The sequence below is a fragment of the Coregonus lavaretus genome (assembly GCF_964263955.1).
Source record: "Coregonus lavaretus genome assembly, chromosome: 25".
In the NCBI taxonomy this organism is placed as follows: Eukaryota; Metazoa; Chordata; class Actinopteri; order Salmoniformes; family Salmonidae; genus Coregonus; species Coregonus lavaretus.
The window spans coordinates 19,640,323-19,657,388 of record NC_140012.1 but is presented as its reverse complement, the minus strand read 5'-3'; the positions used below and the strand labels follow the sequence as shown (position 1 = coordinate 19,657,388).

The window sequence follows — 17,066 nt, the reverse complement described above, 5'->3', positions numbered from 1 at the left end:
ATTGTGTTTTTGTTGATATCCTGCTTGAGTTCCTTTTGAGGGTCCGAGTTTAGCTTTCTGAAGCTAATAAACCTCCCCTTATTTGGGGGGTTTTACTATTATAGCTAATTGAGAAAATAATAAAATACTCTAGCTAGCTATATGAAGGGCTGATGGAGAACACAAGGAATTTGGTGAGTTCATTTCCCCGATATGGTCCGTCCGCTTCCGACTTGTTGTGTAGCTAGATACGTTAGCTAACTAGCTAACGTCGTTAGTTGGCTAACATTAGCGAGCTAGCGCTCCTCCTTCGTTGTTATCAGATTGTAGTAAGAACAGCTGATTGAATCACAAAACTTGTTAAATAATATCCAACAGCCCTTATTTGGAAAGTGAATATACGGATGTTTTATTCGGTTTTTACATGATAAAGGCCTACTCGTTTATTGAAATAATGTATTGCAAGCAGTGTCTTCTTGTAACTAGCTAACGTTAGCTAGCTAGCTAACTAACGCTACAGTAGAACTGGAATAACAGGTCTGCTAAGGCCCCAGCTCTCACATTCATTCTGCACAACTCGGTTAGTTAATTAGCTAGCTAAGTGTGTTAACTAGAACATTATAAATAGCTAGCCAGTAACGTAGTGCAAAACAGATTATGGGGAAATCATTTTACAGTACTGTCAGATATGCAGAAGAGGAAGTGGTAAATGAATACATACTCTGAGACGGCTTTGTTGTTGTATACATTTAATTTTTTTACATTTACGTCATTTAGCAGACGCTCTTATCCAGAGCGACTTACAAATTGGTGCATTCACCTTATAGCCAGTGGGATAACCACTTTACAATATGTTTTTTATTTTTTGGGGGGGTGGGGTAAGGGGGGTAGAAGGATTACTTTATCCTATCCCAGGTATTCCTTAAAGAGTCTAGGAAGGTAACTGCCATTATATATGTTAACTATGTAACTAAGACTCAGTCATTGCTCAGCAAAATTGTGTTATCCCATACTATTAACGTTAGCTCTATTGGTATGGATATTGTTCCTCATCTCATTTATGCCTGGAGCCATGTGCATATGCATAGCCATGTAGCTATCTATATCATACATACATATCAGTGCGACTGTTGTATGACATTGTTTACCATACCCAGTTTCCAAGTATACCAGTTTTCAAGTCAATATTCTATTATGACTATGCCATAATAAAACGTGGTTACTAAAGTTATAATTACTTACTGGCTGAAAGAAAAACCAGTCACAATAATGAACGATAGATCTTAGTCTAGCTCTCCATCAAAATCTAGCTCAGCATTATAGACTCACTCACCCACCCTCTCACTGTACAATTGGTGTCAGTAGGTGTCATTCACTCACTCTCTCTGCTCCTTCCAGGCTGAGCGCACCCCGCGTTCGGAGCGTAAGCGTCAGGACTCGTTCGGGATGTTTGACGGGTACGACAGCTGCAGTGAGGAGAGCACCAGTAGCTCCAGCTCAGAGGACAGTGAGGACGAGGTGCCATCCCTCCCCGCCAGCCTGCCCATCATCAAGAACAATGGACAGGTCTACACCTACCCCGACGGCAAGGCCGGCATGGGTCAGTACAGACAAATATTGATATAGAATCTGAAGATATAGATAGAAATCGGTCAGGAATATCTATGAGCCAGTCAGTGTCACTCCGGGGTGATCGCACAAAACCGGTTGGGGATTTGTGGATGGAGACGGTGGAAGAGAGTGTGAATTAAGTGGCTGCCTGTGATTGAGGTTAGGCTATAGAGTGTGTATTGACATGGATCCCAGCCTGCAACTGTCATAGTTATCCTTTCATTTCATACAGTATATTTGAGAAGAAGAACTGATGAAAGAATACATTACTTTGAATGAATTGGAATTTCCTGCTGTATTCTGAGTTTCCTAGGAATATTTATGTGTTGCCTCTGTTTTCCAGCAACCTGTGAGATGTGTGGGATGGTTGGAGTGCGAGACGCCTTCTACTCCAAAACCAAACGCTTCTGCAGCGTCTCCTGCTCTAGAAGTTATTCCTCCAACTCTAAAAAAGCCAGTATCTTGGCTAGACTCCAGGTAACCATGATATGCCCAACTATGTTCTGCATTTTATTGTTTTAGCCAGATGGTAGAATGAGAATCTTTTCTTATATTTCCTTTGGAAATGCAAGAAAACAGAAGTCAAATGTGTGGACATATTTTGTTATTTTCTTTCTTTAATCTTGTGTCATTGTTATGTGCTTTTTACGGAAGGGTAAACCACCTACGAAAAAGGCCAAGGTCTTACAGAAGCAGCCTCTCATGGCGAAGTTGGCAGCTTACGCCCAGTACCAAGCAAGTCAACAACAACAGAACCTGGCTAAATCAAAAGCAGGTGAGTCCCCCAGTAGACCAAACATACAGTCTCTCATATTATTGTTATGGAGAAGAATGACCTTGAATGGAAAGTTGTTTTAGTCAAAAGAACACACATTCTCTGTATTTTCTTGACCCAGTATAGTGAACATGTGATGTTGACCTTGTTCCTTCTCCCCTACAGTGGTTCCTGTTGAGTGCTTTGACTGGGGACGATACATCTGTAGCAATAACCTGGTCGGAGCACCAGTCAGCTGTTTCAAGCACGTACGTTTAAACAATAGCCAGACATTCAAATTGTCCTGTATTGATGTCAATTGCAGATGCTAAGCTTATACATCTGTAAATCCACACTGTTTTGATCAACACAATTGTCCCTTGTGGGAAATAATATGAAGTCGTATTAAATTGAAATATTTCTATGTGTCTTAGGTCCCTATGGGTACTTGCTGGGGAGACCTAGCTGAAGGAGTGAGGGTGGAGGTGCTCAACTCCGATACTAACCTCTCTACTAAAGTCTACTGGATAGCAGGGATCGTCAAACTTGCAGGTAAGAACACATCTAAACACATGGAGGATTTTATAAAAATTGTACCTGTGGTACAATAAAAGTATTACGTGTTTTTTTTGTCTCTATGATCAGACTATACTTATATAACAAGAATAAGGGGTATTCCTCTTAGAGGAATGCACAGTAATGGGGTTGTAAAGATGTTCCGTGAAAGGTTCTAACTGTGTTTTATCTGTTGTCTCTTTCTGTTTCTGTTCTCTTCCCCAGGGTTCAAGGCTCTGCTGCGGTACGAGGGTTTTGACAACGACACCATCAGGGACTTCTGGTGTAACCTCTGTGTTCCAGAGATCCACCCCGTGGGGTGGTGCGCCTCCAGCGGGAAACCCCTCGTACCTCCCAAATGTAAACATCACTCAATATTCATAATGATGATCATAGTAATACTTTTTTTTTTTTTTACTTGCCTTTATAATAATCACATATTCCCTAACAGAAGATGAAAAACCAGGTTGATAGACTCTGATGGCGGAAATGTTTTTGTGTTCTCTCTCAGCGATACAGCATAAGTACTCTAACTGGAAAGCCTTTCTTGTGAAGCGACTCACTGGAGCCAAAACACTGCCACCGGACTTTGCTGCCATGGTAAGATGTCATTATTATGAGCCGCAGAGCCAAGGATGATAGGCTAAACTCTACCTAGATCTCTTAAAGCTCCCACTCTAAACCAGGGGTTGGAACCGGTTCAGGGAACACAACCAAAAACTGGAAAATAATGTACTTTGTCAAGGAACAGAAACAGAACCGGGAATGAAAGTGATCTCTACTGCTCCGGAACAGAACCGTTATTTCCGGAAGCATGTTATTTTACGTTCCGGGTATTTATTTCCAGTCCCACAAAAAATACAAAATAGGTGCTTATGCAAGGCCTACTGACATTACAAGTGTGATTCACAAGATAAGGGGACAGAGATGTTTTTATTAGAGAAGAATGGATTAACTTGTTCAACGCTAGTTAAGGATACTATAGTTATCACGTTTCACATTGGATTCATTAGCTATAAAAAGGTAATACGTGTTTTTAATTGTGGTGCCGCTCTGCACACACAAGCTTGTTAGCTAGCTCTGGTCCAGCGTTAAGCCTACTCAGTTCAAAGGACATTGAAAGTTCCTCCATAGAAGCCGCTCTTCCATAGGTAGGCTATATTCTGTGGGCCTAATTCAGGTATTGCATGTCATAACAAGATGCCCAGCGCTTCAAGCCAAGCCGCCTCCTCCACCCTCTCTCGCTCTCTCCCCACCTGCACAATTTCAGTGGTATCTCATACCCTACACTTGTCTGTCCGTCACGCATGTAAACAATTAGCTTGCCCACTCCATAGCAAGCTGCTCTATCCGCACTGATCGGTGAAGTCATTTAATGAGCTAAATGTAAAAAAACTGTCAATTTTCACAAGTTAAAAAAGGAACAATCTAAAGGAACAATATTTGTTTCGAACCAGTTCAGAACGTTATTTTGCTGGTCGGAATAGTCGAACGAAAAAACAAATGTGTGGTTCTGTTCAGAATGAAATGATTGGAAAATAATTTTGCTTCCAATCCCTGCAGTAAACACCTTCCATTTCCCCCTCCCTAACCAGGTCCATGAGAACATGCAGTTCCCTTTTAAGAAGCTGATGCGAGTGGAGGTGGTGGATAAGACCCACCTGTGCCGAACTCGGGTGGCTCTGGTGCAGCAGGTGATCGGGGGAAGGCTGAGGCTCGTCTACGAGGAGAGCTCCGACGACTTCTGGTGTCACATGTACTCCCCCCTTATACACGCCATCGGATGGTCACGGAGCATCGGACACCGCTTCAAACGATCCGGTCAGTCAAGTTAGTTTGTTTGGCTAGTTAATTTGTTAGTGAGTTAGGCCTAGTTAGTTAGTTGGTTAGTCCAATGTGTTTGTTTTCTGGCTCTGATGGCAATGATTGTTTTCCAGATGTGTCAAAGAAAATCGATGGTCAGATGGACGCCCCCGCCCCACTGTTTGCCAAGGTAATGTAATTCGCCACGTGTATTTACAGTGGCCCAAGTCTTTGTGCCTCTGTGGTTTGTATTGATATTTTTCCATGTATGGATCCGAAATGATGAATGTGTCTGTGATGTCTCCTCAGGTGAAAGATGTGGACCAGAGTGGTGAATGGTTCAAAGACGGGATGAAACTAGAGGCCATTGACCCTCTAAACCTCTCAGCTATATGTGTAGCCACTGTAAGAAAGGTAACTGTCTATGTGGAGCCACTGTAAGAAAGTTATGGAAACAGTTTGGGTTGTTACCAATAGAAAACGTTCATATAGGGCAAATTCAAGGGGCATTTAGCACAATCATACTTCTCCACTGTTGGTGCCCCTGGATTGGGGATTCCCTATTCTTATTTTCAGTCCCCTGTAACCTGTTCAGGTGTTGCGTTGTATACATCTTGTCTTGATGTTTGCTGTCTGTTTCAGGTGTTGAGTTGTATACATCTTGTATTGCTGTTTAATTGTCTGTCTCAGGTGTTGGCAGACGGGTACCTCATGATCGGCATCGACGGGTCGGAAGCGGCTGATGGCTCAGACTGGTTTTGCTACCACTCCACTTCTCCCTCCATCTTCCCTGCCGGCTTCTGTGGAATCAACAACATCGAACTCACACCCCCTAGAGGTACATTTCTATACCCTCCTTTCTTTTCCTACTTTCACAGACTACAACATTCCTTCACTCAGATTTAATTTTTTTCATTCAACCATTGCTTATTTAATGAAGGATAGTCTCATTTTAGATAGTATCTCTTTGTCCCAATAGTTGAAGGTAGTTTTCTTTCCTCTTCCTTTCCTTCTCTCTCCTCTCTGGCCTCTCTGGTCGGGGGTTATGTCTTAACCCAGCCTTACCACTGACTTTGCCCCACAGGGTACACTAAACTGCCATTTAAATGGTTTGACTACCTCAGAGAAACGAGTTCAATAGCCGCTCCTGTGAAGCTCTTTAACAAGGTAGGACTGATTCCTGACATCGTGGCTGTGTTGTTTTGTTGTTTCGCACGGTCCTGTAGTTCTGTGTAATGACAAAGCCATGCCAACATGCGTTTTTGTTCTTCTATGATTACATGAAAATAAGGTTGATAGGTTTCGCTTACATACATTGGATATTATAAGTATTCACCCCCCTTGGATTTTTTAAACATTTTGTTGCGTTACAAATTGGGATTGAAATCTATGTAATTGTGATTTTCTGTCATTGATCTTCACAAAATACTCCATAATGTCAAAGTGAAAAGAAAATTCTACACATTTTTTCAAATGAATAAAAACTAAATTACTAAAATGTAGTTGTTGCATAAGTATTCACCCCCTTTGTTTAGGCAAGCCTAAATTAGTTCAGGAGTAAAATTTGGTTAAACAAATCACAAGTTACATGGACTCACTTTGTGTGAAATAGTAGGCATGACATGATTTCAACCACAGATTCAACTACCAAGACCAAGGGGATTTTTGAAAGTCTCATAATGAAGGGCAGTGATTGGTAGATGGGTAACAATAACAAATCAGACATTGAATGTCACTTTAAGCATGGTCTAGTTAATAATTATGTTGTGGATGATGTATTAAACCACCCAGACACATCAAAGATACAGTCATCCTTCTGAACTGAGCTGCAGAACAGGAAGGAAACTGCTCAGGGATGTCACCATGAGGCCATTTGTGATTTTAAAACAGCTATGGAGTTCCATGGCTGTGATGGGAGAAAACTGAGGAGGATCAACAACATTGTAGTGACGCCACAATAATGACCAAAAGGATAAGAAGTATAAAAACATACAGCATGGCAAAGGAATAAACTTTTTGGCCGAAATGCAAAGCCTTCAGTTTGGGGCAAATCCAACACATCACTAACTGCCTCCTTATTTTATAGCATGGTGGGTGCTGTATCATGGTATGGGTATGCTTGATATCAGCAAAGACTGAGGAGTTTTTCAGGATAAAAAGAAACAGGATGGAGCTAAGCACAGGCAAAATCCTAGAGGAAAACCTGCTTCAGTCTGCTTTACACCAGACTGGAAGAGGAATTCACCTTTCTGCAGGACAATAACTTACAATACAAGGCCATCTACACTGGAGTTGCTTACCATGAAGACAGTGAATGTTCCTGTATGGTCAAGTTACAGTTTTGACTTAAATCTGCTTGAAAATCTATGGCAAGACTTGAAAATCGCTATCTAACCATGATTCTCAACACCTTGACAGAGCTTTGAAGAATTTTGAAAAGAATGAGCAATTAAACTATCCAGGTGTGCAAAGCTCTTAGGGGGCGATTTCCACCTGAGTTAAGCAAGCGTAAATGTAATGTAAATCCCTTTGCACTTTTCTCTCTATGCGTATTCTGACCTTGAACTTAAGCATGAGAATAAGGTCTAGCGAACCTACTGGTTCCAAGTGGGGAAAAAGCATCTAACACCATTCTCCATGCACTGTAATGTACAACTTGATACGAGCTATTGATATGAGCTAGGTAAAAGAGTAATCCATTTGGATAAGGGAATTGTAAATATAAATGACACTTGATTTAGATCTAGTTCACCTTATAATAGCTGGAGACAAATGTGAAACCAGTCATATGGCAGCAAACTGAAGCATATCAACATATCTTTCCCAAAGTTGATGAAATACTGTGCCATTATGCAGCATTTAAATTGTACAGCCTTTTAACTTGCAGCCAGGGATGGGCACTCTCGAATATCTTAATTATAGGCTACCCTGACTTTCTCTGTTTCCTATTTCATTAGTAACAGTTGATAATATAAGAAAAAAAGACGTAGGCTAATTAAATCGTTACGGAGTGCAGACCAAGCCGTAACAGTATGGCGCAATACTTGGCCATGTCATCACACAGTTCCATGGTTAGTGCAGGCAATAGATGTGGGTATAGCCTACTATTGTACACTATTTTCCCTATTATAATTCCATGTACACTAATCTTCCAACATTACCATGAGTTAAAGAACTCAATGTGGCACTTTTCAGAATGAATCAAACCACTTTTTTCTTTATTTCGTGTGTAAAGGCTCTCCAAACCAGTTTTTTATGATTCTTAAATACTTTCCTAAATAATCTACAAGATCAGAGTATTTTTTTATCTACCAATTGGTGCTGAAATGTAGACGAATATGCATATATTTAGATGGCTTTCGTTCATTGATCCCTAATATTCTGAACCCGTTTTTTCAATATATTCTAGTCTGTCGACAGAATTCTAACAAAAGTTACACTGTATTTAAAGGGATGTCTTAAGATAAATGTACTGAAAACCCTATTGAATGAAAACTCCATGATGAAATCTGTTGGCTAGCAAGTGGGAGGGTTTTCAGCAGTTGAATAAAATGTATTCAGAGGGAGCAATAAAGCCACACCTGCAGAGCGTGTTACGTGACTGATTAAGGTAAGTCTGAATACCAAATACTGAGAAGTCCGTAGGAAAGGTGTAAATTCCTAACTCTTTGTAACACAATAAAATGTGAAGAAATCCAAGGGGGGTGAATACTTACGATACCCACTGTACATGTTTCATGTAAGAAAATGGATTGACCATTAACCTAAAAATATCTCTCCTCTTTGCCTCCGCCATCTTGTTGCCTCTGCCCAGGATGTTCCAAACCACGGGTTCCGCCAGGGCATGAAGCTGGAGGCCGTGGACCTGATGGATCCCAGGCTGGTGTGTGTTGCCACAGTAACTCGGATCGTCCACCGCCTGTTGCGCATCCACTTTGACGGCTGGGAGGACGAGTATGACCAATGGGTGGACTGCCAATCACCTGACCTCTACCCCGTGGGCTGGTGTCAGCTGACCGGCTACCAGCTACAGCCCCCCGCCGCACAGAGTGAGATCAAACACTATAGTTCTACACAAATATAACACGCTAACATGCTCAGTCATAAATCAATCTCTACCCTTAGGTTCTCATTGATGGATTGGATTAGGTTCCAGCAATATGTTGCCAATTACTTGATAACATTCAATTGGAGTCCCAAATAGGGTTTAGTATTTTCCCAAAAATTGACATATTTTCCTTCCCCAGAAATGTTTTAGGACCCCTTTAGACATAAATAAAAATGTGGCCTTTAGTACCAAATCCCATAGAAATGCATTGAATAACATTTATAAATGGCAAAAAAGACAGTCCAAAAAGAAATCATAAGGAATAAGGTTTTGAAGTGTCTGTCGTATATCTAGGAGCTATAAGAGAGGTCAGGAAATATTTGAGTATTTTTTGACACATTTAACCCCTTTTTGGGGGGTAGGCACAAAACTACCTCCATACTTCCATTAATTTTTTTAAACCAGTACCGGTTACCTTCAGACGAGTTCCATGACACTTGTGGGGGTCGTAGAGCAAAACGGAGACCACCATCGTGTTTGTGAGAGTCTCCCCTTTCCACAGTGGATTCACCTTAGTTTGTAGCCCAAAACAGTTCGGACACTACAAACAGAACTTGTCACATCGACGGGACCGACTTCAGATGAGTCCCGTGGGACCTGTGGGGGTCGTAGAGCAAAATGGAGAACACCATTGTGTTCGTGAGAGTCTCCCCTTTCCATAGTGTGTAGGCCAAACTGTTCGGACGCTACAGATGATTTCGTGAGAAGACCGATTTTCGGGATGTCTCATGATCTGACAAACACTACTGTAGCTCGGCCACCTTTCACCGCAGATACGGAAGGCCGCCATAGGCAGATACAGTAGATTGAGACGCATCCCATGCAAAAAAACATATCTTTAACTTAAACTGGCAGATTTGGATGGGGAATTTTGTATTATGTTTCTTATGTTGACGCACCGGTGCGTCAATAGACTCTAGGGGATTTTTAAAATGGAAAGGGGGATACCTAGTCAGTTGTACAACTGAATGCATTCAACTGAAATGTGTCTTCCGCATTTAACCCAACCCCTCTGAATCAGAGAGGTGCGGGGGGCTGCCTTAATCGACATCCATGTCATCAGCGCCCGGGGAACAGTGGGTTAACTGCCTTGCTCAGGGGCAGAACGACAGATTTTTACCTTGTCAGCTTGGGGATTTGATCCAGCAACCTTTCGGTTACTGGCCCAACGCTCCTACCCGCCAGGCAAGATCATGTAATACCAGCGGAAAAATCTGACATGATTATACCACTGTAAATTGAGAAATATATACACATGAATCTAATGGTGTCTTGATGTACTGTATTTGTTGCCATTTAATAACTCAAAGTTCTCTGTCACCACCCTATTTCGTTGATGAAGCACTGTTGACCGACTGGTCAAATGTTATAAGGTTATAACAGCCTGAATATTACATTTGTTTTAGCCTACCTTTGACTGATAGATGTCAGACAGCTTGTTGGTCCTTTTCTCTCCCCTTGCACCTGGCTATCAGGGGAATTTGGGAGGGTTGTGGCTGTTTGTACATAATGATAACCGACTTATTGTGGCAACTTTGTCACAGGGAATACAGTATATATGATTCTCAGCTGAACAAACAAATAAGCAAGTAGCGGAGATTCAACACCATGGATACCGCAGTGGATGATCAATTTCCTGCAAATCTGACTAGTAAGCCCACTGTGCTCCCACTTTTGAAGTTTAACATCATGGAACAATGTTGCAAATGTCTACCCAGTGTAGCAGCTGTTTTGTTAACAGTGAGTAGACTAGCACATGTCGAACCTCTGCCAGTGCCACACAGCTATTTTGGAGATTTGTAAATGTAAGATGGAGATTGTCTACCGTAACGAGAGGTCGCATGTAACCTACACATAGTCAGCAAGTCAATTTATAAAAGCAATGCAAGTAAGTGCTGTTTTTTTTATTGGGTTGAGTAAATATGGTAGGCTGCTAGCGTTGTGATGACTGGTCTGATTTATGAATGAAGCCAGGGAGTAGGTATGTCCGTTTCATGCAGCTATTTGGACGTGTATATTTAACATTTTTGTGTTAGTGCGGCATATAATTTGTATATTATTGGTCCACGGTACCTGTCATTTTCTTTCTCCGGAAACAGGAAGGAGATTGGTCGGGAAATCTCGGGATACCGGTTACCGGTATTAAACCCTAGGCCCGAACTAGGGTTTAATGTACATTTGTACATTTGTGTCAGTAAAACAATAGGCAACTGTTTGTTTACTGCTATTTCATGTCATTTCAGTGGCCAGAGAAATCCCACCTGCTGTACCTAAGCAGAAGAAGAAAGCCCAACAGTACAAAGGCCAAAAGAAAAGTGAGTTATCCTCTTTTCCTCCTTTCGTTGGTCTACACTCTGGTGGGGTAAATCTATCTACCCTTTCTCTTTATTGGTTTGTTTTTTCTTTCTTGTCTGTTCCTTGGGATCTGATTGGTTGGCATGAGTCACATGAAAGGAAGCTGTGGTACTTGGGGTAAAAGCCAAAGAGGTGGTCGAAGGGGCTTGTAACACTGGTTGTGACGGTCCAAACAGACATGTGGTCACACACACACCACCAACGCTAGCTGGTTTACTTGAGTCTTGCTTACCTGGTAGCTTACCTGGGGTGTATTCAGAATATGTAAGGTTCTAGAACATTTGATAATGGAACAGAGATCATTCTCTGAACCGTTTGAAAGGTTTTGCAACAAAACAATTAATTGGGGTCTGGTGATTGGTGTTTTGAAATATTATATGAAAGGACTTGGAATATGTACATGTTATGTAATCTCATTAAAGCATGGAGTTATCTAGGCCTTTGCTTAATACACACAATATTATCTATGATGAATAAATGAATGCATTTATTAGATTTGGAAAAAACATATAAAGCAACACTGTGCAACCAAACATTCAAATCTATACGGTTGGGAACGCTAGCATCCTGAAAACACCCCTGGAAGCTTACCTGAGTCTGACTTGGTGTCTAGAGCGGAAGATTCCAGTTGGTCGACGGCCCTTCAGTCAGGCAGGCAGGAGGAGGAGCCTATCAGGGGAGGAGGAAGAGCAGAGTCCGCCCCCTTACTCCAGCCAGGGCCCCACTATGGTCCCCCGGCCCCGCACCCACCACCACCACCATCACCACCACCACACCCACAAACCAGGTAACACACTAACAATAAATAACAACCAAGACCTCCACACAGACAGAGGGCGCTAACAGGGGACAGTCCTCAGCCACTCTAGGTCCTGACCTTTATGTGTGATCGCTGTGTGTCGGATGCAGCTGCAGGAAAGAAACATCTATTTATCTGTTTCTGTGTCATGTTATTGAAGTATTCATGTGAAAAATGTCATTTTCTCCTCCCACCTCATGATGCGTACTAGGTGAGCAGGATGTATTAATGAGCAAAAGTTGTAATATGATTTACTGTGTATGTCTGGTCGTATTACAGGAACTGCAGGCTCAGATGGAGGGCTAGGTATTAAGTCAGCTGTTCCTGTGCTGAAAAGTGTTTTGTGAATAAAAATAGTTGTTTTGCTATTTTGTTCTGTCTTGGAGTTGAAAATGTATGCTCTGTCTTGGTATGCTGGAAAGAGTTTCACCCAGAATTTTGAGATTCATGTAACCCTCAATTTGGCTAACGCTCTCTCCCCCCTCTCTCTCCCTCTCGCTCCCCTCTCTCTCTCCTGCTCTCCAGAGTCTCTGTTGCGTCTGAAGGAGGAGCCGGCTGAGGTGGATGAGTTCACCTTCTCCCAGGGCATCTCAGACCAGGAGAGCAACGGCTCGGGCAGCTACTACATCAAACAGGAGCCCTGATGATCGGGGGGACAGGGCCTGGGGCTAGGCCTGGGAGGGCAGGGGGAAGCCGGGTAGGACAGGCCAATGGGAACCTCCTACAACCCCCAACTAGGACAAGACACATCCCTAAGCCAAGACAAGAGCAACATGGCAGGGAGTATGGAGTGCTCTAAAAAACCTTATCCAGAGAAGCCAGCCTCTTACACCCCAATCAGGAGAGAATGCTACTGGGGTACAAACACTGAGTGACTACACGCCCTGAAACCCCAACCCTCACCCCACAAATAAAGCTACTTGGGGCTCCCCAAAACCATCCAGAGGAGAGAACCCTTCTGAGCAGCTACAACCTCAAACCCTGGCGCCCTGATAGACAGTCACTCATTCACTGAGACAGACATACCATATGAACAAGGCTAACGGGTAACTGGACACTTCCCAAAGCCACCGGCCCGGAAGAGGCCGCTTATGATACCTGGACAACCTGATTAAAATCCCAATTCCCTGGATGATTGGATACGACTGTGGCTCTGCTCTCTCTCTTCCTCCATAAATACATCTATCTAGAGGGCCTTGGAGCTCTGGATGCCCACAACAAGCCTCTAATTTGGGTAGTCTGTCTCTCCCCCACCCTGCCAGGCAGGATCTCTGACACAAAAGTTGGGGCCCACACGCACAGTCACCTGGACTAACTGTGACAGACATTTCTGAGCCAGGTCTTTAGTTTATTTCTTTCAGGTAAGAGAGCTAGCCGCACATGGCAGGATTTAATTTCACACAGTCTTGAGAGACAGAGGAAGGGAACGAGTTGTATAAAACAGGATTATTATTAGTATTCTTTTTTAACGATTTTGCCAGGTGGACTTGCTTTGATTTGTTAATAGTACTTGACGTTTTCAGTTTCTGTTTGTAAAGTTTCTGTTTTGTGTTTGTTTTTGCCCTTTAAATTGGAGGGATGTTGTTATTTTGACTTAAACACTGATTTGTACTATCGGAGTGGTGTGGATATTATGAGGATACATATTCATAAATGTGACTATTCAATATAGAACTATATAGATATTAAGAATTGTGATTTGATGAGAGTGGGTTTTGAATAGGTGTTGTATAAATCTGAAACCTTGCTGGTGTGATAGGACTGACGCTCTCAGACTAGATGGGGTTTGTGTCTTAATAGGGTAACTTGCATACTACTTAGTATTGGCTATGCATACTAAGTAGTGTGCTAATGTGTCTATTGGGATACACTAGATAAACACTGTCACAGATTGCACTACAGGAACAAACAACCAGTCTCTTTGGGTTGTTGGAACCACACTTACCTTTCTATGTCAGCAGCTTTAGAATAGAAGGACCAGACTTCGCTAATGTTTGCATCTGTTTTTTAAGTACGGGATACAACTCCAGAAACAAAGCTAAACCATGATATACTCTTTATTACTCTACCATAATGTCTTATTCCTCGTCATATCCAATATCCTCTAAGAAAACAAGTGTAAACTTAGTAAGTCTGGCCCTAAAAGACAGAAATGATTTAGCAATCAAGCAAAGTTCAAACCTAAAATGATGTTGTAAAGCAGAAAGAAAAACAATATAGGCTACATTTCATGGATGACTTCCGAGATATGCAAAACTGGTAATTTTATTTCAGTGGTCTTTTTCCTCTTGTGTATGGGTAGTTCTTTGTTTCAGAGCCATATTGATGCATACTGGTTAAGTATTCAACTGAGCCACTTGGATAACAACTTTATTGTCGGTATTAATGTCTTCATTTATTAAACACTGCTTTGTTGATAGTCTCTGTAGGTGTACATTCACAAAACCAATGGGATCTGATTGGAGTAGGCTATAGCAGGAGAACCTTTCCCATTGGCTTCTTTATTCACCAATTAGAGCGCATACATTTTTGTCAGATTCCTGATTGGTTGGAGGACATCCTCCTGAATCTGCTTGTGTGTTGTAGCTGGTACTGAGTGATGACGCATCTGTATCTAGACATTTCTATCTTTGTACTACCTCCTGATGAGCTTGGCAGTCAAATAGAGACAGGGTTGGGGCTCATTGTGAAATCATAATGGGTCTCAAATTTGAAATGCAGGTTTGGGCAACTTGATATACCATATGCAAATAAAATAATTATATCCTCATATGTTTGACTTTAAGACTAGACCGCAAACACAGATATTTGTAACATAGCACATTTGAGGTAGTCCTTGAAATGGAGTAATATGCAATAATGTTTTCTGTATTATTTTGCTATGTCAGATCCATGAATTATAACACCCTAAAGTGATATTATGATACATTAAATATATTATACTTACATCAGTTTACCTAAATTCTATTGCATAACTGTGACAACTGTGAGCTATGGTCTATAATCAGAATAGAATAGTTAGGTTTGTTAGAACCACACACTATATACACTGAGTGTACAACATTTTTAGAAAGAGTAGGTGTCCTTAATGTTTTGTACACTCAGTGTAGAAATAGACTAGTACAGACAAATGGGTCTGGCTCAGTGATCGTTGCAGTGGATGTGAAATTAGCTATAATCTCTCTTTCTATACCAGTAAGGTTGACGATTAACTTCTCAGGAAATGTTTGCTTTTTCTTGTCTGCAAGGGTCAAGCAAAGCACATTACAGTCAAAATCAAACAGAATGACATTGGGTAAAGTTACTTAAAGAAAAGTCTTAATGGAACAACTTGCTCACAAATTAATGTTTCTTCTTGTCCATGTCTGAATGTTCATTTCTCCCGTTTTGATATTGTTTCTTGTGTTCAGTGATTACTGTTCAGTTGATTGGTAAGGTATTTTATATAAACCCTTTATGTTCGAACAATTACAATTCATTAAGAACCCTTGATCAGCTTTGTTTGACGCAATGCTTTGTATAGATAGGTATGTATTACCCTCATTGTTTTCATGTGTAGTTCCTTTTCCAAGGGATGTATAGTTTCATAGTTTCTGCCAATATGCATTTCCTTTCTGTTGATTTAGATGTAATTGTTCATATTAATTAAGGTTATATACAATGTCCAGCAGAGCAATACAATTTAGTGTCTCACTATCCCCTTATGTGTAAAAGGTTTGGAGTTCAGGATTTGCTTTTTGTTTGTGATTCACTTCATGAAATCCGATCTGGCACAGACTATGACTAACTAGATGAGAATGAAGAAAGCATTAAAGGATGATGGTCATCTTAACCAATTTACTGACCAAATTACATTATCTTAGTAAGGAAAATAAAAAGACACGGCTGTTTATAGACTAACTTTGCTGCTACTTTCCAATTAACCCAAATGATTCCTAACGCACAATCAAACACAGCAAACCTTTTCTGCATTTTGGAGAAAGGTTTCTTATTTTTCAGTGATACTATGCCTCTTTCTTTATTCTTAGAAATGTATGTAAGAATATCCTGATATCACCTAGAAGCCCAATCCAAAGTCAACACCTTGCCTCTACCTCTAGACACTTCTGAGTCCTTCTTAGAGAACTGAAAGAATAGGTTGGGTATAAGCAATATGATGGCATTATAGGCTCACATCTATCCGGTCTGTTCAGATGTACAAGGGGCTATTCAGGAAGTGTGTAGATCTGAGGAGGAGCGAGGGGCTGATTTGGGACTGGGTGCACTGATCAATCAAGTTAGAGTGCATGCAGAATAGTGAGGTCTTTCTGTGGTCCTGTACTGAGCTTTTTTTGCTGTTATGGTCTTTGGTCGTGCTACCGCCCACTCTAAATCGACCTCTAACCCTAAGTATCTCCTATAGATCTGAAAGGATTTGATAGGTATGAGAAACATGGTACTAGTTCTTTTGGTAGGCTTGGTGTAATTTGAGCCATATTGCTTACACCTATCCAAGCCTTTTCAGACCCAAACATGCTGTCTAGTGGTGGTGGTAGGGGCTAGGGAGTCAATCTAGAATGCGGTGTCTGTTCATTGAATACTAACACGGGTCTCTTTTTGTATGTGACAACCCCTCTATATTCAGCCATTATATCATGGTGCTACATATATTTGATAATGTGATTATTAGTTATTTTATTGGCAAAATAATTCTCAATTGTAATTATGAATGGAGGGGCTTAAGTTGTGTTTTGATGTTTTATTTTGGAGACAAATAACTAAATGATTTGTTAAAAATATTGTTGAAATTATTAACACTGGCCCTTGTGGTACATATTAAGTTGCAGTGTAGGGTTTGTACATCTTTTTGATAGTGTGTCTATAAATATGAGGTTTTCTTTCATCCTTCTGGTAATTTTGTGCTGTGATCGAGGTTTGATAGACAATTCCTTGAATGTGTAGATATACCAAATGTTTGGGGACATAATATTGGTTGTATTATTTTAGTTTCTTTGTTTACAATCATTGCAAACTTTTTCCGCATGGCTGTGAAAAGGCATATCTGTTAATGATTTTTGTAAGAACTAACTTTTTACACTGAATAAAATGATACTTATAAATTA

The 17,066-nt window shown here is 41.1% G+C and overlaps 1 protein-coding gene across 2 annotated transcripts; it reads left to right on the top strand.

The window, feature by feature from the left end:
• Positions 1 to 17,066, top strand: LOC311101169 (MBT domain-containing protein 1-like). 2 transcript variants are annotated; one of them, XM_084142255.1, is made up of 17 exons: positions 1 to 173; positions 1,378 to 1,579; positions 1,934 to 2,067; positions 2,245 to 2,365; positions 2,531 to 2,613; positions 2,779 to 2,896; positions 3,125 to 3,259; positions 3,411 to 3,499; positions 4,495 to 4,720; positions 4,837 to 4,892; positions 5,012 to 5,116; positions 5,393 to 5,540; positions 5,787 to 5,869; positions 8,517 to 8,751; positions 11,054 to 11,125; positions 11,779 to 11,952; positions 12,490 to 17,066. In XM_084142255.1, the coding sequence occupies exons 1-17, from the start codon at positions 153 to 155 to the stop codon at positions 12,606 to 12,608; spliced, it is 2,121 nt and encodes a 706-aa protein (XP_083998381.1). In that variant the 5' UTR covers positions 1 to 152; the 3' UTR covers positions 12,609 to 17,066. The 2 variants fall into 2 exon arrangements, with proteins under 2 accessions (XP_083998381.1, XP_083998382.1); XM_084142256.1 differs by lacking the exon at positions 11,779 to 11,952.

Excerpts from the sequence above, each read along its gene's own strand:
- LOC311101169 (XM_084142255.1), top strand. The coding sequence starts at position 153 with ATGGAGAACACAAGGAATTTG. Across the intron at positions 2,897-3,124 it reads AGGGATCGTCAAACTTGCAG|GGTTCAAGGCTCTGCTGCGG; the intron begins GTAAGAACACAT and ends TCTCTTCCCCAG. Across the intron at positions 11,953-12,489 it reads CCACCACACCCACAAACCAG|AGTCTCTGTTGCGTCTGAAG; the intron begins GTAACACACTAA and ends CCTGCTCTCCAG.